The 26,315-nt window shown below is 35.3% G+C and overlaps 1 protein-coding gene across 5 annotated transcripts in view; it reads right to left on the bottom strand.

The window, feature by feature from the left end:
* Nucleotides 1-26,315, bottom strand: part of VPS13A (vacuolar protein sorting 13 homolog A) — a 247,632-nt gene that overhangs the window by 139,357 nt on the left and 81,960 nt on the right. For all 5 annotated transcript variants that reach the window (XR_008686092.2, XR_008686091.2, XR_016037846.1 and 2 more), the window contains exons 23-27: nucleotides 19,419-19,557; nucleotides 7,232-7,313; nucleotides 5,656-5,810; nucleotides 5,012-5,168; nucleotides 853-932 (exon numbers count right to left, since the gene is read on the bottom strand). Coding sequence is in view for 2 of the 5 variants with exons in the window: in XM_055426921.2 (XP_055282896.2) it covers nucleotides 853-932; nucleotides 5,012-5,168; nucleotides 5,656-5,810; nucleotides 7,232-7,313; nucleotides 19,419-19,557 (613 nt within the window). In the remaining 3 variants the exon portion in view is untranslated. The remainder of the gene's footprint in view (nucleotides 1-852; nucleotides 933-5,011; nucleotides 5,169-5,655; nucleotides 5,811-7,231; nucleotides 7,314-19,418; nucleotides 19,558-26,315) is intronic.

Here is a 26,315-nt window from a genome sequence, read left to right as displayed (position 1 = left end):
ATGTAGATATCAGTACACATAAATATTTAATAAATGATGAATTGGTTATCACAAGTCAACAGAAAAGGAATGGAGCCACTGACAGCAGGAAAATTAGGTAACTTCAGACTATTGTGGGAAATCAAGTGAAAGCTCCATCTTTTATAGTATACCACAATAAATTTCATCAAGATTAAAAATTCTGTAGATTCCCTGATGGGGGGAAACAGTCAAACTGCAGGTCATTTCTACTTAGAAAGTGGGATGCTTATTGTCCTGCTACATTAGTGAAGTGAAAGTGAAGTGAAAGTCACACAGTTGTGTCCGACTCTTTGTGACCCCATGGACTGTCCATGGAATTCTCCAGGCCAGAATACTGGAGTGGGTAGCCTTTCCCTTCTCCAGGGGATCTTCCCAACCTGGTAAGATCGAACCCAGGTCTCCTGCATTGCAGGCAGATTCTTTACCAGCTAAGCCACAAGGTTATCTAATAGAGGATGACAAAATAAAACATCTTAAAGTTTTAGGAGTTATAGTGATCACATAAGGATGGAGATTAAACTGAATATTTCTGAACTTATAAAACTTGATTGAAATATCTCAGCAGTACGCTTACCATGGTTGCATGCGAGGTAAGTTCCTTCAGTCATGTCCGACTCTTTGCAACCCTATGTACTGTAGCCCACCAGGCTCCTCTGTCCTCAGGATTCTCCAGGCAAGAATACTGGAGTGGGTTGCCATGCCCTCCTCCAGGGGATCTTCCTTACTCACGGATCAAACCCACATCTCTTAAGTCTCCGGCACTGGCAGGCAGGTTCTTTACCACTAGCACCACTTGCTTACCATAGCAAGTATATAAATCAAACTACTTACCTTCACATATTCCAGTATTAAGAGATCTTCCATTGTGTTATCCAGTGTTGTAATCAAATAAACTGGTTTCTTGTTTTCATCTAAAAGTAATTTCTCAAATTATTCTTTCATAGAAAAACTAATAGGAAATAAATGTGGGAAATATTAACAATTATAGAATTGGAAAAGAAGTATTGCCTGTATCAGTTCTGAACTCTGATCTCTGTATTACTCAAATCAGGTGGTCTTTCTTCCTTCATTTTAAACTCTACAAATGTAATTTCATCTCATGATTCCCTTTTCTTATGCCACACTGCAAAACATTTTATCTTACCTTTCTAAACTTAGATAGGAAGTTAAGTAAGAAAAAGTAGCAATCAGATAGAGAAAACAATGTTTATGAGGAACAGTGAAAGGACATGAAGCAATTCTGGTCCTGAATCACAGAAATAGTCAGAATCTCTAAAAACAACTGTATACAAAAAACATCAGATAGTCGATGAAAAATAAGCTGTTCTGTGTATTAGTTTAGATTAAAATAAGCTTGAGTACCATATTATCAGTCTTTACAATAAAATTATACTGTTGCTTCTGCTTAAAATCTAAGAAAATAATCAAGGAAACTGCTGAAGAAGAGTATTTTGTGTCAAGTCTTTATAACTATCATTAGCAAATTTACTTATACCTTTGAAATCAGTAACGAGATACTGGAAGATAGAAGTACAAACCAGTCATACTACTCTTGAGGGAAAAAATACAGTGTATTTCCACAGAACCCTCCAGATTTGTTTATTAGTACTTAAACTGGCCTTCTACTGTAGCTGCTAATCATATTTCAATCTTTAAAAAAGTCCCCACTTTTTCACACATTCATTCATTCATTGAACAACTATTTACTGATCATTTGTGTAAGAAATATCATATTAGCTTCTTCCTACTCTTTCTAAGAAAACATAAGCAAATGTGTTACACAAATAGGTGAACTGTTAGTTGTATATCCTGTATTATGTATGCAAGGGTTTTCTTACCCTTTGCTCTTAGGGAAACAAAAAATTATAAAAAGCAAATATTAACAACTTCTGTAATACTTCTGGACTACTGCAAAGCACTATCAAGTTGGCTCACTTTTCTTTCCAACTGTCAGAGCAAACTTTCTTGATGTAAAAAGCATAATAAGGCAGAATTCTGTTTCTTGCATGTATGATAATTTCTTCAGGAAGAGATAATCATAACACAATTCACCACATACAAGTTCTGAAGGGCCACAGAACAAGTGTAGAGTATGGAACTAAAAATGACCAAGTTTTCAGGTCACAATACTGAATCTGCTTCCCAACATACAGAGATCACCTTTAAGCCAGGGCTCACAGAAACGAAGTTTCTTTTGTCTGAGAATGAGTTCCCAGAGACGATGACATTCTCAAATCCTTGACATGTATATAAGCATATTCCTCACTTTTCTTATTCCCACAGAGAGTTCAGCTTAAGTTTTTAACTCCCTTATTTTAGTATCTCAATTCACCGCGGGGCCGGAGGCAGTGGGGGGGGGACTCCTAAATGAGTTCAAAGGATTTCACAGGATAGCTTCCATTTAAAACTAAAATAACTTATAAAAACATAAAAAAAAAAAACAATCAAAAGGGAATTTCCTGGCAGTCCAGCGGTTAGGACTCAACATTTTCACTACAAGGGCCCAGGTTTGATCCCTGGTCAGGGAACTAACATCCTAAAAGCCACAAAGCCAAGCCAACCTCCCCCCAACAAAAAAATTTTTTAACTTTAAAAATTAAAAAACACACCAATTTCCAACATGAATCAAAAAAAAAAAAATAAGACCCAAGTATATATTGTCTGCTAAAAACCCACTTTAAATACAAAGGTACATATAGTTTGAAAGTAAACAGATGTTGAAAAACACATGCTAACACTAAGAAGAAAGCAAGGATAGCTGTGTTAATTTTCAGACAGAGCAGAGTTCAAGCAAGCAAAAGTTGTAAGGGATAAAGAAAGGCATTAAATAATGATAAAGCAGTCAATTTTCCATGAGAACATAACAATCCTTAAGGTGTACTTATTTTACAATAGAAAGGAAAAAATGATCATAATGCCAAGAAAAACAGATGAACCCACTACCTTATTAGAACACTTCATACTCTTATATCAGAAATGAAAAAAAATATATATATATATATCAGTAAGGACACAATTGAGCTCAGTAACACCATCAAATAACTGGGGGTAACAGATGTCTAGAGCCTACTTCATCCAACAAGACCATAATATTCACTCTTCTTAAGCTCACATGGAATATTCACCAAGATCAACCACATTCTGAGCCACAGAACACACCTTAGCAACTTTTAAAAACAGAAATCATACAATGTCTGCCTTCAGACCACAGAAGAATAAAAACAGAAATCAGTAACGGAAAACTAGTTGGAAAATTCCAAAATATTTGGAAAATAAACAACACATTTCTAAGTAACACATGACTCAAAAAATAAATCTTGAAGGAAGAGTTAAAAACACTTGGAATTAAATGAAATGTCCATGTTCTAATTCCCCCAAAACTGAGAATATGTTATCTCATATGGTAAATGTAACATTACAGAGGTGATTAAGGGGAAATGATCTTTGATTGTCCAGATGCACCCGAGTGGAGAGAGTGGAAGAGTGGAAGAAAAGGTTAGCAAGATTACAACATAAGAAGGATCTAACACCTTATAATGGTTCTGGAATACAAAAAATTATTTGCAAGCATTCAGAGGCCTGTAGGAGGAGCTAAGCCCAATCTACACCTTATAAGCAGTAAGAAAATACACTCAAATTGGATAAAACTGATGTCCTGCCAACACCTGAATGAAGAAGAAAACAGATCTTCCCCTACAGTCTCCAAAACAGAAGTCCTGTTAACAGCTTGACTTTTGCCTGTTGAGACTTCTTGTCAGACATCTCAGTTACACAAATTTAATAAATTTTTGGTAAACTGTTGTAATATCAATAGAAAACTATTTCAGTATTTTAGTATTTATTAACTAGATTTAAAATTAAACCATTTTTCTTAATGAGAGTAGTTATCTTCATATCCCTCTAGCCTACCCCTTAGATCAAAGTATAATATGAAAGTTGAAGACTAACTCATAATATTTCTTTGATAATATCGAATATAAGGACTAAATATCTAGAGAATTTATATCTAGAAGCTAATCAAATAGTAAAATTAATTTTTTAAATTAAACTCAGATACGCAGATGACACCACCCTTATGGTAGAAAGCGAAGAAGAACTAAAGAGCCTCTTAATGAAAGTGAAAGAGGAGAGTGAAAAAGTTGGCTTGAAGCTCAACATTCAGAAAACTAAGATCATGGCATCCGGTCCTATCACTTCATGGCAAACAGATGGGAAACAGAGACAGACTTTGTTTTGGGGGGCTCCAAAATCACTGCAGATGGTGACTGCAGCCATGAAATTAAAAGACACTTACTCCTTGGAAGGAAAGTTATGACCAACCTAGACAGCATATTAAAAGCAGAGACATTACTTTGCCAACAAAGGTCTCTCTAGTCAAAGCTATGGTTTTTCCAGTAGTCATGTATGAATGTGAGAGTTGGACTATAAAGAAAGCTGAGCGCTGAAGAATTGATGGTTTTGAACTGTGGTGTTGGAGAAGACTCTTGACAGTCCCTTCGATTGCAATGAGATCCAACCAGTCCATCCTATAGAAAATCAGTCCTGAATACTCATTGGAAGGACTGATGTTGAAGCTGAAACTCCAATACTTTGGCCACCTGATGCAAAAAACTGACTCATTTGAAGAAACCCTGATACTGGGAAAGACTGAAGGCGGGAGGAGAAGGGGACGACAAACGATAAGATGGTTGGATGGCATCACCGACTCAATAGACATGCTGCTGCTGCTGCTAAGTCACTTCAGTCGTGTCCGACTCTGTGTGACCCCATAGATGGAAGCCCACCAGGCTCCCCTGTCCCTGGGATTCTCCAGGCAAGAACACTGGAGTGGGTTGCCATTTCCTTCTCCAACAATAGACATGAGACTGAGTAAATTCCAAGAGTTGGCGATGGACAGGGAGGCCTGGTGTGCTGCAGTCCATGGGGCTGCAAGGAGTTGGATGCGACTGAGCAACTGAACTGAATTATTTTTAAAAACAGAAATACTTACCAAAATAATCTGGACATTTTAAGCAGACCTCTTTCAAAAAGGCATTTGCTTTCAAATCAAATGTTCTAAGCTCAATATCTGTGCCCAATCCTAAGACATTGATTTCTACCACAGGTAGTTCACAATCTCCAACAAGGTGACAGAACTGAATCAAAACCTAGAAAAGAAAGAAAAAAGAAACAACTATCTAACACATACACACAAAAATTTATGCAGATGGTGGCCATATATGGATATGTGAGGTATACATATGGTATTAATGATATATATTTAAATTTAGGAGAGATCTTATAAAATACATGCACTAGGCAAATTATTTTCAATAAATATATGCTGAATAGCAATAATACACGTAAACTCTTAATTCTTTTTTTTTTAAAGTGAAAGAGGACTTATTTAAACTTTCCACAGGCAGAATTTGGTCCCTCTCAGAAGGTGACAGGAAATTAATCTTCAAAGGGGAAGGAGAATCACAAAGTAACATCTGGATTGAGCTTAAATAGGATTAAAACAACATTTGCAACAACAACAACAACAACTAATGTCTATTAGTAATAAGACTATATAAATAATCTGTGAATAGCAGAAATGACCAAAATTTAAATAAGCGGTATTAATTTTACCGTGGTACATATAATGCATACCTCTGGCACTTCAAATCTTATTTTATACTCAATCATATTTTTAAAACAATCTGGTTTCTGAAGCTTTTTCTGTTGAGGACTTTTAATTCTAGATGGAAATTGAAGAGGCTCTTCCAATGGACTACATGGTGCATCAAAAAACTCCTCATCTGAATCTAAATACCACAGAACATTTTTCAAGTCAATAAACTATAGGACTGATTTAATAATAAAATTTTAATAATTTATCTGAAATAATTATGAACACTACAACACTACTTCAAAAAACTGAGGGCAACATCAAAATAAAAAGAAAAGAATATATAAAATAAATAAATTCTTAATGACAAAATGTATGGAAAATTACAAAATGCAATCTTTAGCTTAATGAACGGCATCTTTAAAATCAACAGTCTAAAACCTGCCAAAGAAAATTTTATAGCAAATGCCAAAGCCAATTACTACCTACATGATGAATACTCAAAGAAACATACTAATATGCTCACTCTATCTGGAGAGCAAAACCAAAATTAATTACAAACTTTGAAACATTAAAAGCAGGGGGCAGGCCCTGGAGTTTAAACAGAGAAACTAAGATTAAGCACTATTTCACATATGTACAACTATATAACCATATATATATGATAAAAAAAATTTAAAACATACTTTAAAGGGACCAAAATCCAGTCAAACTATTAAAAGAAGGTGTAAGAGAAACTAAAACCATCTAATTATATCCCTAAAAATATAAAATTGAATTTTAGGATAGATGATCTCACAAACATTTCCTTCCCCTTCCCACCAAGCCTGGTCACTACAGAGAAAGGTAAACATTCTCTAGAAAACTGAGGACCAACATGGCAATTTCTGTTATTTAACATTAAGCAATTTTTAAACTCTTAAAAATAGTAAAATACACTTATTTTTCTTTCCAATGTGGCCAAAAAAACCCTGTATTTCATAATAAAATATTTACAAGTCTTCATAGGTGAATGTAGATATTAAGGCTTGATTATTTTACTTTAATAACAAAAAAGAAAATGTAAAAAGTTTTTTAAAAATTACTATAATGAAGATCTCCAAAAGCTAAGTAACAGATTATAAATTAGACACAAACTTTCATGGGTTCTCTTAGATCACAACAGGACAGAGAAGATTAAAACTTACTAGTGGTCCTTGTTACTATGGGATTCAATTGTTTTTCGAAGCTTATTTTTAATTAAAGGAAAATTTCTTTACAATATTATGTTGGCCTCTGCCACACATCAACATGAGTCAGCCATAGGTATACATGTGTCCCCTTCCTCTTTAACCTCCCTCCCACCCTTTCCACCCATCTACATTGTTACACAGCCCCAGTTTGAGTTCCCTGAGTCATATGGCAAATTCCTTTTGATTACCTATTTCACACATGGTAGTGCATATACTTCCATGTTACTCTCTCCAGAAAATCCCACTGCAAAAGGAATTTAAGTAAAATTTTCTCGATAACATGCATATCTACTACTGCCTGAAATTTTTTATGCGGTCTCCAAATGAAAATTATTTTTAAATCAATTTATAACAAGGAAAATTTCCTAAAGTAGTTTCATTTTACCATCTTCTACACATGGAATTTCCAAAAGAGGAAATTTCTTCTGTGACATCTGTGATGTTCCCAGAGAAGTGGATCTTTGAACCTGGAAGAAAAGTTAATTCAATCTCAACTGGCACACAGACTTTTATTGTAAGTTCTATGACAACTGTGACAACACACACACACACACCTAAATCTGAATTAACTGGAAAAATTCCAGTATGAACTAGAAAATTTGTAAATGTAAATTTAAAGAAGTGTTTTTACAATTTAAGGCTAAATATAAATTTCACAACTGTTATAATCATTTCCTTGTTGACAGACTGTGTGTAGGAAGAAATCTTAGATATATCTTAACATCTTACTAAGTAAAGGAAGCACCTCTATGGCATCCACAGGAAACAACCAAAGTCTCAAAATTTAAAGCCTCTGTAGTTAGAGAGCTTGTACTTTTATTTTTAATTTTTTAAAGATATTTTAGTAAATTACTTTTCTACTGTCCTGAGCCAAGTAGAGCATACAAAAAAAAAGTAATTCATTTGAAAATGATAATAATAAAAGATACCCCTGAATCTTCCATCCAGGCCAAAAACCAAAATAGTACTAGATTTACCCAGAAGCATCTTATGTGCTACATTCTTGATTACCTTCCCAAAAATTGATCTATTTTACTTGTTTTTAACCTTCTATGACTGACTTTATAAGTAAAATATTATTTAACCTGTTTCTTTCTAAACTCAGAAAGAGGCAATAATATTGCACACATTTTCCTGTGATACTGTTTCAATAAAATATTCTTTAAATTTTATCCATACTGATACTTTACTCATTCTTACTGCTTATACATTGATGAACATAAACCACTAGTTATTTGTCCATTACAATGTTGGTAAATATTTGTACTGTTCAGAGATTTTTGCTTTTACTCACATTACCAGTATAAGCATCCTTTAACACACAGACTCAAATGCAAGATTTTCTATCATGTATGTATCAGAGTGGAATTTTATATATTCACTTTAGTAAGTACTATCAATATGTTTTCACAAGTGTTTATAAGACATTATATGATGTCATCAGTAGATCTGTATGGCTCCACTTCTTCATTACCATTTAGCATTCTTAGACATAATCTTACTGGCATTTTCACTCTAGTTTTAATTAGAATTTCACAAATATAGTTACACAGATCATAGGTTCATGGATTGTGTTTCTGATTCTCGGAATCCTATTCATTTGGCGGAAACATTTTTACTGAAATATAATCTACTGCATATGCATATGTAATTTAAGTATAAAAACTAAATTTCAAAAAGAAAACACACCCATGCACCCAAAATTCCAATCCAGGAACAGAATATTACCAGCAACTCAGAAGTTGCCCTCAGGGTCCTCAATTATCAGGCATACCTCCAAAAAGTAACAACTATGCTGCCCCCAATTTCAATATTTAATGTTTTGAAGATTTTTACACTACATTCATTAAAGAAGATTTTGTTTTATGAGGTGAATAATAAAACTGAACACCTTTCTTGTCTGTTTGCTCATTTCTTATTGGATTCCTGGTCTCCTTACAAATTTTGGATAGTCTTGCCCTTGTGGCTCAGATGGTAAAGAGTCTGCCTGCAATGTAGGAGACCCAGGTTCAATCCCTGGGTTGGGAAGATCCCCTGCAGAAGGGAACGGCAACCCACTCCAGTATGCTTGCCTGGAGAATCCCATGGACAGAGGAACCTACGGGGCTACAGTCCATAGCATTGCAAAGAGTTGGATTCGACTTAGTGACTAACAGCTTTTCTAAGTTGTATGGGTTGCCAATATTTTTCCCAGTTGGATGGACCGCCTTTTTTCATTATTAACAGTATCATTCAAAAGGCAGAAAATTTTAATATCTATGAAGTATAATTTACTTTTTTTCTCCTGTATTTGTACCTATTTATCCTGCTGCTAAGTCACTTCAGTCGTGTCTGACTCTGTGTGACCCCATAGACGGAAGCCCACCAGGCTCCCCCAGCCCTGGGATTCTCCAGGCAAGAACACTGGAGTGGGTTGCCATTTCCTTCTCCAATGTGTGAGAGTGAAAAGGGAAAGTGAAGTCGCTCAGTCGTGTCCGACCCTTAGCGACCCCACGGACTGCAGCCTACCAGGCTCCTCCATCCATGGGATTTTCTAGGCAATAGTACTGGAGTGTCTTGCCATTGCCTTCTCCGCTATTTATCCTAAGACGCTATTATCCACCACAAGAACTCAAAGATTTTCTCTGTTTTTGAAGGTTTTCAAACTTTACACCTTTGGGCATTTACAGTTAAGTCTCTGTTCCATTGCAGGTTAAATTCCATGTATGGTATATGTTACAGGCTGATGTTCACTTTTTCCCCACATTGAAATCTAATTATTTTAGAACAATTGTTGAAAAGACTAGCTTACATAGTTGCACTGGAAACTTTGTAAGAAATAAAATATATAAATTAACCATATTGTGAATTTATTTCTGAATTCTATTCTACTTTAGTTATCTTTATGTCCATTCTTACGCTGAAACAACACTTTCCTGAATAAAGAAGCTATAAAATAAGCCTTGAAATCAAATATTAGAAACCCACCAACATTATTCTTATCCAAATTTTTTGGCCAACATATGTTCATGTATTTCCATACATGTATTATAATAAACTTGCTAACTTACAAAAGAAAAATCTGGTATTTAGATTGGGACTGCGAGAAATCTATAGGGTTTTGAGAGAACTGTCATTTTAAGAGGGTCAGTCCTCCAACTCTTAACTATATCATTCCACTTACTCAGGCCATGATCAGTTTTTTACAGAAATGCCCTGTAGTTTTAGATTCACAGGTTTTATATTCCTTTGCTACACTTTTCCTATTTAATTTTTTAATGCTATTACAAAAGGAATATTTTTCTTAATTTTATTTTTAGAAACAACTTACTATTTACATTGATGACATAGATTGCAACCATGACAAATTTGCTATTGCTAGTTGTATTTTTCTACAGTCCTTAGAACTTTTTGCATAAATGATCATATCATCAGGAAACAATTTTACTTTTCCCTTTCCATTCTGTCATTACTTCTCTTAAGTTACTGCAGAAGCTAGAATCTTCAGTATGAATTTGAATAGAAGTAGTAAGAAAAGCCATCATTCCTGCCCTATTCTGGATATTATAGGGAAGCATTCAGTCTTTTTCAAATTAAACATTATATTAGTTTCCTAAATTGATGGGGTGCCCTTATATTCTCAGTTTGATATCATGAATGGCTGTTGGATCTTATCAATGCTTTTTCCTTGTCTACTGAAATAATCATACTCTTTTTATCCTTTATTCAATAAAGTATACTTAACACTGATCAGCGAACTATTTTTGCTTTCATGGGATAAATGCTTTCCTGGGTGTTTTAGAGTATCATAGTGTCTAATCTTTTTAAAATATCATACTATTTGACTGTAATATTTGCTAAGTATTAATATTTTAAAATCTATGTTAATGAATATATAGATCTGTTCAGTTCAGTTCAGTCGCTCAGTCGTGTCCGACTCTCCATGACCACATGAATCACAGCACGCCAGGCCTCCCTGTCCATCACCAACTCCCGGAGCACACTCAAACTCTTGTCCACAGAGTCAGTGATGCCATCCAGCCATCTCATTCTCGGTCGTCCCCTTCTCCTCCCACCCCCAACCTTTCCCAGCATCAGAGTCTTTTCCAGTGAAAAGACTCATTGCATGAGGTGGCCAAATTATTGCAGTTTCAGCTTCAGCATCAGTCCCTCCAATGAACACCCAGGATCGATCTCCCTTAGAATGGACTGGTTGGATCTCCTTGAGGTACAAGGGACTCTCAAGAGTCTTCTCCAACACCACAGTTCAAAAGCATCAATTCTTCGGCGATCAGCTTTCTTCACAGTCCAACTCTCACATCCATACATGACCACGGGAAAAACCATAGCCTTGACTAGACGGACTTTTCCTCTATCTAGTTACAACAGCAGGAGAATAGATGCAAAGAAACAAAGTGTGGCCTATGCACAGAGGAAAATAGCAGACATAGTTCAAGCAAAGGCATCGGATTTACTGGGGGGGGGGGGCGGCGGGGACTTTAAATTGTCTAAAATGTTTTCAGAGAGCTAAAAAGAGCCATTGAGAAAGAGATAAAGGAAACCAGATAAATGTTACAACAAATGGAGAGTATCACTGAAGAGATAGAAATTATAAAAAGAAACCGAACAAGTTCCAGACCTGAAAAGTACAATAACTGAAAGAAAAAATGCATTAGAGAATTTCAAAAGCAGAGTTGAGCTGGCAGTAAACATGTACACGTCAGTCAAAATTTTTATAAAAAAGAAAAGAAACAAAGGATAAAGAAAAATGAACACAACCTAAGGGGCCTGTGAGATACCATAATGTAAGGTGATGTACGCATTATGGGAACACCAGCAAGAAACAAGACGAAGAGAGGGCAAGAAAGCATATCTGAAAAAATAATTACCAAAAATGTGCCCAAATATGACGAAAAACTGGGACAGAGGAGCCTGGCAGGGTACAGTTCATGGAGCCGTGAAGAATTGGACACAACTGGGCAACTGAGAAAAGCACATACATGAACCTAAAAAATCTAAGTTTAATAACTAAAAGTAACATATATTCAAATACATCCACTCCAAAACATTATCATCGAACAGTTGAAAGACAAAGTAAGAAACTTGCAAGCAATAAGAGAAGTGAGCTGCCCGTGTTAAGACTCTCAATAAATTACTAACAGCTAATTTCTTACCAGAAACCATGAAGGTCAAAAGGTAATGGAAAATCATATTTGACACCAAGGATTATGTGTCTGGCAAAACTATCCTTCAAAATGAGAGAGAAATTAAGATATTTCCACACAAACAACATAAGGAGTGTATCATCACTATACTTGCCCAATAAATCCTTGCCAGAGCCCTTTAGGTAAGAAAAAGAATACTACATAGTAACTCAACGCTATATAAAGAAGAAGAAATCTCCAGTACATATAATTACATGGGTAAATAAATAAGGAGATGTTGTATTCTTAGTTCAGAGTCACTTTTTTTATGTACTATACACTTAAAAGAAAACCATAAGAATAATTATAACGACACTACTGAATACACAATGTATAATATGGAACTTGTGATACCACCACAGGGAGTACACAGCTGTACAAGAGTTTCTGGCTGCTTTGCAGTTAAATTGGTATTAATTCAAAACACAGTTTTATAAATTCAGAATGTTAAATGTAATTGACATAGTAGAAGAAAACAGCACCTACTCCAGTATTCTTGCCTGGGAAATACCATGGGCAGAGGAATTATACAATCCACAGAGTCAAAAAGAGTCAGAGACGTGACTAAACAACAATACACAAAATATAAAACAAAAAATAGATAAAAACAAGAAACAAATAGAAATTGGAAGAAAAAGTTTCCTAACCAGTAATGACTTTAATGCTTAATATTTTACTTATGTATTTGGTATCTGTACAGATGTCTCTGTCCTCATCTTTATCTCTGTATTCTTACTGAACTGCAAAATTCCTAAAGGATAAGACTTGTATCTGTTTAACTCAATTTGTACACTACAGGCAGAGCACAAGCATTAAATGAACATCTGACATAGTTCAATAATGACAAACACAAGAGAAAATCAAATATAAGTCAACAAGAGACATCAGAAAAAGGCAGATGAAAATACAAAATTCCTTATTTTAGGATCGTGCTATATATAACTTATAAAATCTTCCTGAAGTTTATATATGAGATTATATTTGTTTCATTACTTAAAACTGGAGAATTTCAATTAGTCACAGGAATAAAATACAAAGTAAAAGTAACAAATATTTTGGACTCTTGCACTAAAAAAATAATGATCAGTGAGGACAAACAAGAAGTGAAGAGGAATGAAACAGATTTACATTTCACTACACTGATTTTCTCTTCATGTTAAAAAAAAAAGGCAAATACATTACCTTTTAGTCTTATTTGGATCAACTGGAAATGGGCAGTGAACTAAAAAACCATTAAAAAAGCTCATTAAAACAAAAGGCGCAGAAGAACAATAACCAAACCACACTTGCACAGTTACTTCTAACATGGAAGCATCAGGGGGTAAAAAAAGCACAAACACCACATCCTAATCCTCCTCAGTTCAGGGAGACAAGAAATGGCAGGGAAAAACATCTTACCCAATTAATCCAGAAACCTGTAAATCTCCATAACACTTTTGGAAAGATTAACAGGGACATGAGTTTGAGCAAGCTCCGGAAGTTGGTGATGGACACGGAAGCCTGGCGTTCTGCAGTCCATGGGGTTGCAAAAAGTGAGACACAACTGAGTGACTGAACGGAACTGAACAAATTTGGTCCAGGTGGTGGTGGTGGTTCAGTTGCTAAGTTATGTCCAACTCTTTTGACCCTATGGACTACAGTCCACTGAGCTCCCCTCTGTCCACAGAATTTCCCAAGCAAGAATACTGGAGCAGGTTGCCATTTCTTTCTTCAAGCAATGGCTTTAAATATCAATGGATGGAACCATCGAATCAAAAGGAACAAATTGACAAAACAGATGAAAGAAAATTGGATCCAAACTATATGCTGTCTGCTGCTGCTGCTGCTAAGTCACTTCAGTCGTGTCCGACTCTGTGTGACCCCACAGACGGAAGCCCACCAGGCTCCCCCGTCCCTGGGATTCTCCAGGCAAGAACACATATGCTGTCTACTTTGTGGTTATTCAGTCACTCATTGTGCCTGACTTTGTCATCCCATGGACATGGACTGCAGTATGCCAGGATTCCATGTCCCTCACCATCTCCTGTCACCATGCTGTCTACTAGAGATTCCTTTTAGATCCAAATACACAGACAGACAGAAAAGTGAAAGGACTGAAAAAAAGAGACTCTATGAAAACAGTAATCACAACAGAGGTGGTAATTTCTATCAAAAGACTTTAAAAACTGTAACAAAAGACATAAAGGCCATCATATATAATCAAAGGAATAATTCATTAGGAATATATAATAATTAGAAACATAAAGACACCAAAAAAGTCACCAAATATGCAAACAAAACAATGACAAAACAGGAGAAACAGGAAGTTCCACAGTAATAGTTGGAGACTTCAATAAGCTCACTTTCAGTAAAGAATAGAAAAACTAGTCAGAGGATCAATAAGTAAATAAAGAACTTGAACAATGCTATACACCAACTAGACATAACAGACATACACAGAACAAACCAGCCAACAGCAGAATATACATTCTTCCCAAGTACATGCAAAACATTTTCCAGGGTTGATCATGTGGCAGACCACAAAACAAGCGTCAAAAGAATTTTTTAAGAGTGAAATCATATAAAGTATCTTCTCCAACCACAATGAAATCAAGCTAGAAATCACTAACACAAGGGAAAGTGGAAATATACAAATACACATAAATTGAAGAAAACTTAAAAAAAACCAATGGATCAAAGAACAAATTGCAAGAAAATTTACAAATATTTTGAGATGAAGGACAATGAAACTACATCGTATGAGATACCTTGACATCAGTACTTGGAAGGAAATTTACTGCTATAAAAGCATACATTAAAATAAAAGATTTCAAAATCAATAACCTCACTTTATACTTCAAACAAGTAAAAAATGGACCAACCTAAACAAAAAGCTGGCAAAGGTAGAAACATATATATAGTAGAAATATTAGAGCAGAGATAAAATAAACAGTGAATAGAAAAACAAAAGAATTAACAAAACCAAAAGCTGGTTCTTGACAAAGCCAACAAAAATGACAAACCTTCAGCTAGACTGAGACAAAAAGAAAAGACATAACTAAAATCAGAAATCTAATTGAAGTCACTGCAGCGAATCTTCCAGAAATAAAAAAAAAGATTAAAAAGCTGAAGGCCCACAGATCGGATAACCTAGATTCAATAGACAAATTCCTACAAAAACACAAATTACTTTAACTGACTCAAGAACAAACAGAAAAACTCTGAACAGGCTTGTAAGAAGAAAAGATATTGAATCAGTACCCAAAATTCTACCAAGAAAGAAAAGTAAGAAGGCTTCAATAAAGAAGTTTACCACCATTTAATGAATTAAAACCTTCCTTTTCAAATTCTTATTAAATAAATGGAAGAAAACATTCCCAACCTAATCTCTTAGGCCTAATAACAGACTCAAGCAAATATACCACACACAAAAAATTATAGACTAATGTAACTTACTGTACGATAATTTGAACATTCTTTCGCATTGCTTTTCTTTGGAACTGGAATGAAAACACCTTTTCCAGTCCTGTGGCCACTGTTGAGTTGTCCAAATTTGCTGGCATACTGAGTGCAGCACTTTAACAGCATCATCTTGTAGGCTCTGAAATAGTTCAGCTGGAATTCCATCACCTTCACTAGCAGTTCACAGTAATGCTTCCTAAGGCCCACTAGACTCCACACTCCAGGATGCTTGGCTCTAAATGGGTGACTATACCATCATGGTTATCCAGGTCATTAAGACCTTTTTTGTACAGTTCTTATGTGTATTCTTGCCACCTCTTAATATCTTCTGCTTCTGTTTATGTTTCTGTCCTTTATTGTGCCTATCTATGCATGAAATGTTTCCTTGGTTATCCCCAATTTTCTTGAAGAGATCTCTAGTGTTTTCCACTCTATTATTTTCCTCTATTTCTTTGCATTGTTTACTTAAGAAGGTTTTTTTTATCTCTGTTATTCTCTGGAATTCTGCATTCAGTTGGGTGTATCTTTCCTTTTCTCCTTTGCCTTTTGCTTCTCTTCTTTTCTCAGCTATTTTTAAGGCCCCTTCAGACAACCACTTTGCCTTCTTGCATTTGTTTTTCTTGGGGATAGCGTTGGTCAACACCTCCTGTACAATATTATGAATCTCTGACTATAGTTCTTCAGGCACTGTGTCTACCAGATCTAGTCACTTGAATCTATTCATCACCTCCACTGTATAATCACAAGGGATTTGATTGAGGTCATACCTGAATGTCTGAGTGGTTTTCCCTACTTTCTTCAATTTTAGTCTGAATTTTCAACAAGAGCTCAAGATCTGAGCCACAGTCAGCTCCAGGCTTTGTTTTTGCTGTCTAGAGCTTCTCCATCTTCAGCTGCAAAGAATATAATCAATCTAATTTCAGTATTGACCATCTGATGATGTCCAAATGTGGAGTTATCTTTTGTATCGCTGGAAGAGAGTGTTTGCTATGACCAGTGTGTTCTCTTAGCAAAAGTGTTAGTCTTTGCCCTGATTCATTTGGTATTCCAAGACCAAACTTACCAGTTACTCCAGGTATCTCTTGACTTTCTACTTTTGCATTCCAGTCCCTTATGATGAAAAGAACACCTGTTTTTAGTCTTAGTTCTAGGAGGTCTTATAGTTTTGGTAGAATCAATCAACTTCAGCTTCTTTGGCATTACTGGTTAGGGTATAGACTTAGATTACTGTGATGTTGAATGGTTTGCCTTGGAAACGAACCGAGATCATTCTGTCATTTTTGAGACTGCACCCAAGTACTACATTTCAGATTCTTTTGCTGATTATGAGCGCTACTCCATTCCTTCTAAGGAATTCTTGCTCACAGTAGCAGATATAATGGTCATCTGAATTAAATTCACCCATTACAGTTCACTGAATCCTAAAATGTCAACATTCACTCTTGGCATCTTCTATTTGATCAAATCCATATTACCTTGATTTATGGACCTAACATTCCAGGTTTCTATGCAATACTTTTCTTTATAGCATTGGACTTTACTTTCACCACTAGACACATCCACAACTGGGCACTGTTTAAACTTTGGTTCAGCCTCTTCATTCTTTCTGGAGCTATTTCTCTGCTCTTTCTCAGTAGCATATTGGACAACTACCAGCGTGGGGGGGTCTCATCTTTCAGTATCATACCTTTTTGCCTTTTCAAACTGTTCATGGGGTTCCCAAGGCAAGAATACTTTAGTGGCTTGCCATTCTCTTCTCCAGGAGACCACATTTAATCAGGCCATGACTAGGAGGGACATGCTCTTCAGCCGCTCCAGGTCAGTTTTCATTCCAATCCCAAATAAAGGCAATGACAAAGAATATTCAAACTACCACACAACCACACTCATTTCACATGCTAGCAAGGTAATGCTCAAAATACTTCAAGCTAGGCAACAGCAGTATGTGAACCAAGAACTTTCAGAGGTAAACCTGGATCCAGAAAAGGCAGAGGACCCAGAGATAAAATGGCCAACATCCAGTGAATCACCGAAACAGCAAGAGAATTAAAATAAAAGTCTATTTCTGCTGCATTGATTATGCTAAAGCCTTTGACTGTGTGGATCACAACAAACTGTGGAAAATTCTTCAAGAGATGGGAATACCAGACCACCTTACCTGCCTCCTGAGAAACCTGTATGCAGGACAAGAAGCAACAGTGAGAACCAGACATGAAACAACAGACTCTTTCAAAACTGGGAAAGGAGTACGTCAAGGCTGTATATTGTCACCCTGCTTATTTAACTTACATGTAAGTACATCATCCAAAATGCTGGGCTGGATGATTCACAAGGTTAAATCAAGATTTCCAGGAGAACTATCAACAACCTCAAATATGCATGATACCACTTCAATGGCAGAAAGCAAAGAGGAACTAAAGAGCCTTCTGATGAATGAAAGAGAGTGAAACAGTTGGCTTAAAACTCAACATTTAAAAAACAAAGATCATGACATCACTCCCATTACTTCAGGGCAAACAAATGGGAAAAAAGTAGAAACAGTGAGATTTCTCCTTTGGCTCCAAAATATCTGCAGAAGGTGACTGCAGTCACGAAATTAAAAGAAGCTTGCTCTTTGGAAGAAACGCTATGACAAACCTAGACAGCATATTAAAAAGCAGAGGCATCACTTTACTGACAAAGGTCCATATAGTCAAAGCTATGATTTTTCCAGCAGTCATGTACAGATATGAAAGTTGGACCATAAAGAAGGCTGAGTGCCAAAGAGTTGATGCTTTTGAACTGTGGTACTGGAGAAGCCTCTTCAGAGTCTCATGGACTGCAAGGAGATCAAACCAGTCAATTTTAAAGGAAATCAACCTTGAACATCACTGGAAGGACCGATGCTGAAACTGAAGTTTCAATACTTTGGCCACCTGATGTAAAGTGCCGATTCACTGGAAAAGACCCTGATGCTGGGAAAGACTGAGGGCAAAAGAAGATGGGGCAACAGAGGATGAGATGGTTGGATGACATCACTGACTCAATGGATGTGAGTTTGAGCTAAGGTACAGGAACCAGAGATCAAATTGCCAACATACGCTGGATCATAGAAGAGGCAAGGGAATTCCAAAACAAACAGCTACTTCTGCTTCACTGACTACACTAAAACTGTCACATTTGTTTATACTCAAGACTAATGAGAACAGAGAAACAACATTTAACGCTGGTGGGACTAAACATTGGTAATCAAAAAGCAAATTTGGCAAAATTCATTAAAATATAAAATTCACATATTTTACTCAACAATATCACTTCCAGAAATGTATCCAATGGATAAAAAATAATACTCAAATATGTATAAGAAAGTTCAAAGCAGTGATATTTTTTATAACTAAAAATATAACAATATAAAAGCCCACCAAAAGAGAATTACATTAGGCAAAGGATGGTACACTCACAAAATTTAACACTGTACCACCATTACAAAAAAAGGCATATCTGTATATGCTGAATAGGTAAATATCTCTAAGGTACGTAACATATGCTAATAATGGTAAAAAAAAAAAAAAAGACAGATTTAAAACAGGAAGTATAATGATCCCATTTAAGTAAATTTTAAGAACATTATAATATAAACACATACATATGTATACATACAGAGAGACATGCATATTTGTACATGTGTGTATTAGCAAAAGCTATAAACATTTTCAAAACACTAGAGAAGCAGTAGTTAACCACTAAGGAAAGGGAATAGCGACTGGAAAAGTGAAGAAAGGAAGACATCATTTCATACTTTTGTTTACTACTTGCATCTTTAACTATTTTATCATTTTCTCTTTCAAAATGTAATTTTAAAAAGTCTATTACAGATGAATTGCTTCACTCCAAATTTCTGTGGTTACACATACTCTTTGGGAAATCTGTTTTTAAATTCTGCTTTCATTAATTTTGAAAATACATTACCTGATATGATTTGACAGGCACATTTACTTCAGTTGCAGGTGGGGGTTTTGGAATGCTTTCAATCAGTTCCAAAATCCCTTGCAGTTTTTTATCTGAGATTCGTAAAGAAACTAATGGTAAGTTTCCATAAATCTTGAATCTGTTTCAAAAAGACAGAAATCACTATTTAAAAAAATGACTATTCATCTTACATTATCTAAGAATAATCAAAAGTGATATTAAGTACTAAAATTTATCTACACAGTCCTTGGGACAAATTATTTCACAATCTAAGAATTCCCATCATTTTTCCTTACTGACCAATCTCATCAGCTGAATTAACAACATTATATTTAAAAGGCTTATTTTCTATTGTTATTATGTTTACTATCCTTCTATTATTTTGTCAATGCCAGTTGACAATTACTACTTATGAAGTGTTTATTACCAACAAGCATTAAGGAACGCAGTTGATATGTAATACAATAAATAATTCTCACAATCTATGAGGCAGAAATGTATTTCTGCTCCCTGTTTCTTATAAGTTCCCATATGTACATGGTTCCTAGCAGGAATTTAGGTTTGGCAAGTACAAATAACTTGTCCAAGAGATTATATATTTAAAACCAGGTTTAAAAGTCAGATCTGAATGAAAAATCATAATCATATAGAGAAATATGTAACAAAATCCAACACCCATTCATGATAAGAACTCTCAGTAAATTAGAATTAAGAAATATCTTGGAAAAACCTACAACCAACATCATCCTTAACAGTGAGAAACTCAACATTTTCCCAACAAGAGTGGGTACAAAACAAAGATGTCCCTCTCACCATTCCTTTTCAACATCACACTAGAAGTCATGCCAATGCAGTAAGCCAAGAAAAGAAAATTTAAAAGTATACAGATCGGTACAAAGCACAATGCCATAAACATTAACAGTTAAAATAGCAACAAATGAAAAAAATACTATAGAATACACAGTTGCAAAAAGCTACATTAAGTCATTTTACAACTGCCTCAAGCTGCAAAAAGAAAAAAAAACCCAATGCCTTACCTAAGTTATCCCTCTCTCAAAATAATGCCATTTATATTATAAACCACGAACTCCCCATCAAAAGACGGGAACTGCTTTTGTTAATTCATATATACATATATATATATATGACTGTATCACTTTGCTACACACTTGAAACAAACACAACACTATAAATAAAATATAGTACAATATAAAATAAAAATAAGTAACAGACCTTTGGGGCTTTACACTGAGTTAGAGTTCCTATCAGAGGGATAACAGCACCACAGCCACGCTGAATCCTCATAAAGGAGGCACACGAATGACTGGGTTACAAGAGTTACAGATATGAGAGCTGCTCACTTCCCAGAAACTACAGCTCACAGAAAACCAACAAAGGCACGAGATACAGACCATTCACTTATGAATGTGTAAAACTCAAAAAAGTCCACATCACTCCTACAACATGTCAAAAGTGCCTCAGAATTCACACAATACCAACTTTCTCATGGTTCTGGTTAAATTACATATACCAGTTTATAAGAAATTTTAAAATTAAAAAAAAATTCTTTTTAATTAAAAAAATAATAATATACATATAAGGAATGTTTGTTTTGGTTTTGCATTGCTCTGGTAGGTACTGGCAAAATACTGAGAGAATGGAAATATCAACTCTTGATTCCTGATGGTGAAAGAATGGTGGGCAATGGAATCTATTTCACTGAAGAATAATAGATAATGAAGATAAAGGTTACATTACAATTTGGCAGAAACTTTATTTTAAAAATTTTAATAAAGTACCTTATTTTTATTCAATATATAAAAAAAAGCCTCCCTCATTATCCTTAGATGAGACTTTCCACATTCATAAATATTCAGTGAGCACCTCCTCTGAGCAAAGACATCATTCAAACTTCTCACCAGCTGTGTCAGAGGTTCTCTAAGCTCTCCCAAAAAAAATAAAATAAAATAAAAGTATACAGATCGGTAAAGACATAAAACTGTCTTTGTCAACAGACAACATGATCATCTATGTAAATTATCTATAAAAAATTTCCTGAAACTAATAAGCTAATACAGCATAGTTGTACGATATAAGATTAATATAGAATAGTGAACTGCTTCCCTGTATACCAAAGGACAAGTATAATATGAAATTAAAAATATAAGAACATTTATATTAGCATCCAAAGAAAGTAATACTTGGGCATAAATCTAACAAAATAAATGCAAAATTCATAGGAGGAAAACTGTAAAATTCTGATAATAAACAACTAAATAAATGAAGAGATATTCCACATTCAAGGGTAGGAAAATTCAGTACTATCAGTTCAGTTCAGTTCAGTTCAGTCGCTCAGTCGTGTCCGACTCTCCACGACCCCATGAATCAGAGCACGCCAGGCCTCCCTGTCCATCACCAACTCCCGGAGTTCACTCAGACTCATGTCCATCAAGTCGGTGATGCCATCCAGCCATCTCATTCTCCGTCGTCCCCTTCTCCTCCCGCCCCCAACCTTTCCCAGCATCAGAGTCTTTTCCAGTGAGTCAACTCGTCACATGAGGTGGCCAAAGTATTGGAGTTTCAACTTCAGCATCAGTCCTTCCAATGAACACCCAGGACTGATCTCCTTTAGAATGGACTGGTTGGATCTCCTTGCAGTACAAGGGACTCTCAACAGTCTTCTCCAGCACCACAATTCAAAAGCATCAATTCTTCGGTGCTCAGCTTTCTTCACAGTCCAACTCTCACATCCATACATGACCATGGGAAAAACCATAGCCTTGACTAGACGGACCTTGGTTGGCAATACTATCAAGATGTCAGTTAATCCCCAACTGATCTATAGATTCAATGCAATCACAATCAATATTCTATGAAGTTATTTAATGGATATGGACAAATTGATTTTAAAATTTATATGGAGGGGCAAAAGACCCAGAACATATTAATCAACATAATACTGAAGAAGAGCAATGTTGGAGGATTGACATTCCCTGATTCAAGACTTACTCTAAAGCTACAGTAACCAAGACACTGCTACTGTCAAAAGAATAGATAAACAGATCGATGGAACAGAATGCAGAGTGCAAAACAGACCTCCACAAAGACAGTCTGAATCTCTGACAAATGAGCAAAGACAAATAATGGAGCAAAGACATTCTCTTCAACAAATGGTGCTGAATAAATGAATATTGACATGCAAAAACATTAATTTAGACATGGGATTTATACCTTTCACAAAAGCCAACTGAAAGTGGACCACAGACCTAAATTTAAAACCCAATACTATAAAGCTCCACAAAGATAAATCAAAGCAAATTTAGATGACCTTTTCAGATACTTTTTAGATGATCACTTGATAGATACAATGCAAAGGCACAATGGATGAAAGAACTAATTGATAAACTGGATTTGATTAAAATTTAAAAACTTCTGGAACTTCCCTGACAATCCAGTGGTTCTACTGCAGGGAGCAAAGGTTTGATCCCTGTTTGGGGAACTAAGATCCCGTATGCCACAGCCAAAACAAAGAGTAATGAATTAAAAAAAATTTTAAAGCTTCTGCTCTACAAAAGACAATTCCAAGAGAATTATAAGACAAGCTACCAAGTGGGAGAAAATATTTGCAAAAGAGAGATCTCATAAAGGATTACTATCCAAAAAGTTCAAGAATTTTATAATACTCAATAAGAAGGCAATCTAGTTGAAAAATGGGCCAAAGATCTTAACAGACATCTCATCAAAGAAGACATACGACAGCAAATAAGCAAAGATGTTTCACATTATATACTATCAGAGAAATAGAAATCAAAATAAGAATACTGAGATACTACTACACACCTACTATAACAACCAAAATCAGGAATACTGACAACACTAAATAATGGCAAGGACGTGGAGCAGCAGGAACTCACAATCACTGCTGACAGCAATGCAAAAGGGTATAGCCACTTAGAAGACAGTCTGAAAGGTTTTTATAGAACTAAAGATAGTCTTACCATATGACCCAGCAATTTTGCTCCTTGATATTTACCCCAAAGGAATTTAAAGTTATGTCCCCATAAATCCTATGGGGATTTATCCATAAATCCATGGATGTCTATAACAGCTTTGCCCATAGATTTATATGAATCAAGTTTATCCACAAAAAATTTGTATTTCAATTTTACAGCTAAACTTGGAAGCAACCAAGATGTCCTGCAGAAGGTAATGGATAAACCATCTGTGATACATCAGATAATGGAATATTATTCAGCATTAAAAAACTGAGCTATCAAGTCATGAAATGATAGGGAGGAACCTCAAATGCATATTACTAAGTGAAAGATGCCAACCTGAAAAGTCTTTCTCCTCTATAATTCCATCTATATGACATTCTGGAAAAGACAAAACTATGGATACAGTAAAAAGATCAGTGCTTGCGAGGGCTTGTGTGATAGCGGAGGGATAAAACAGAATATTTTAAAAGCAGTGAAAATACTTTATAAGATAAAGTCTATATGATACCATAATGATGGATATATGTCACAGATTTGTCCAAACCCATTCAATGTACAAAATCAAGAGTGAAATATAATGTAAACTACAGACTTCGGGTAATTATCATGTGTCAATGTAAGTCTGATCTGTTAATGTAAATCTAACAAGTGTGCCACTTGGTGAGGGATGTTGTTAATGGGGAAGGCTATGCATGGATGGCTCAGTTGGTAAAGAATCTGCCTGCAATGCAGGAGAACCTGGTTTGATTCCTAGATAGGGAAGATCCACTGGAGAAGGGATAGGCTTCCCACTCCAATAGTCTTAGGCTTCCCCGGTGGTTGAGCTGGTGAAGAATCCACCTGCAATGCAGGAGATGCTGGTTTGATTCCTGAGTTGGGATGATACCCTGGAGAAGGGAACAGCTGCCCACTCCAGTATTCTGGCCAAGAGAATTCCATGGACTAGTCTATGGGGTCGCAAAGAATCGGACACGACTGAGCACTTTCCATTTTCATGCGTGGGTGGATGCAAGGGGTATAAGGACAATCTCTGGAGCTTCCTATCAATTTTTCTGTGACTCTGAAACTGCTGCAATATGAAGAAAGTCTTTAAAAAGAATATATTAAAAACAGACTGATGTCAAAGAATAAATTTTCATTCACAATTTTTATCCCTGCATATTTTAAAACTTACTTTTCAGTCATACACAATGACTGATAAAAATATATCTGAATTCCTTGAGAAAATTATAGCTTTCATTTATCTCTAATAGCCTAAGTATTTTTAACTAATCCCATACATCCTAATTTAACAGGTACACATTATGGATACATCTCATTAATGTACCTAAATTTATTTTCAATTTCTTTTAGTAAGGCAGCTGAACAACGTGAAGATGACAGGTGCAAAAATACTGCCCACCAAATAATAAGAGGATTTCCTTTCATTTTCCTTAAACTTTTTAAGTTCAAACTTCAAAGAAAGTTCCCTGATACTTGTAGAGTTCTAGGATTTTATGTAATGTCATATCTACTTTATACTGCCCACATTACAAAACTAAAATCAAATGCTTCTTAGATTTCATTTTTCTAAATCATTATAGTTTCTGCCTGTGATTATTTTAGGCACATATCTCTGGTCCTAACTTATAGCCATTTTAGTATCATAAAGATACGAGTACAAAGGGCTTTCCTGGAGGATTTTCCCTTTTGTTGGTTATGTAATGCACTGAACCAGAGTTTGGCAAAATATGGCCATGGATTAATCCAGCATGCTGCTTATTTTTGTAAATATTCTGGAATACAACTATACATATTCATTCTGTGCTATTTACAGCTGCTTTCATGCTAAAACACCAGAGCTGAGTACTTGCGACATACGATACAACTTCAAGCTTAAAATATTTAACTATCTGGCTCTTAAAAGAAACAGTCTACTTACTGTCACACTGAATTAATCTTTCACATACTCTTGATTCCATTATCTATATAAAGACATTTTAATCAGCTGCTTTAATTCCTGCTATGCTATACATATCCCCTACATTACCGGACATAAATTCTCCCTAATCATATATTTATAGAGAAATCTAAAGCAACAAACATTAGCCATTTCTTCTGTCAGTAATATCATCTTTTTTGGTACCCTGTAACTTTCAAGATTCTAGCACACTTAAGTAAAATGCTGGAAAAAAACTTTATTCATAATCATGTTTACAACAGGAAATCACATACATCTTTGACTTTTCTCATGTACTGACAAACTTTAAAAGAAATATCAGACAATAGTAAATAGGCAGGAGAACATCTGGAAAGGAACCCAAAGAATGTAAGCCTCGCATCTAAAATTAACCTAAACCTAATGCTTGATTATACAAAACAGCAAAATGTATAGAATGGTCTTCTTTCCTTCTTTCTCAAACCAAATCCTGGTATTCCTCTACTTCAAGACTCTCAGAGTCCCAGTTTGAAATTTTCACTTAAGGAAGTATAAGAGAACGAAGGTTAGTAAACTGTACAATGTTTAATAGAGAATTGAATCATTATAATTTGAAAGGAAAAAAAAAAGTACACAGGTTTCTTTTAAGTCTCTTCCCTTCACATGGCCACAATAGTAAAACAGTATGAAAAAGGTCCATAACATAGCATATACAAAAGAGACCAAGCTATCACTACTTCCTACTATCCCTTCCACCCATACTTCAGGCACAAAACCTTGACCACTACTACATGAGCATTCTCTTATTGCCTCTCTAGTAACAATTCCCCTTAGACTGTCTACTGTCTGGTAGTTGTTAGATGTGTCTTTATTTAAATTTTTAAGTAGATCTGTAGCTGAGGTTTGAATGTTTGCAAGGGAGAAAAATTACTGGTGGAAAGAAAAGGTGAAAGGGTTAGCTAGTTATAGTCTAAAACTATT

This window comes from Moschus berezovskii, chromosome 7 (assembly GCF_049115385.1).
Source record: "Moschus berezovskii isolate FMDL1 chromosome 7, NW_MosBer_1.0, whole genome shotgun sequence".
Lineage (NCBI taxonomy): Eukaryota > Metazoa > Chordata > Mammalia > Artiodactyla > Moschidae > Moschus > Moschus berezovskii.
Note: the sequence above shows the minus strand (reverse complement) of the source record. Positions and strands in the feature narration are given on the sequence as shown.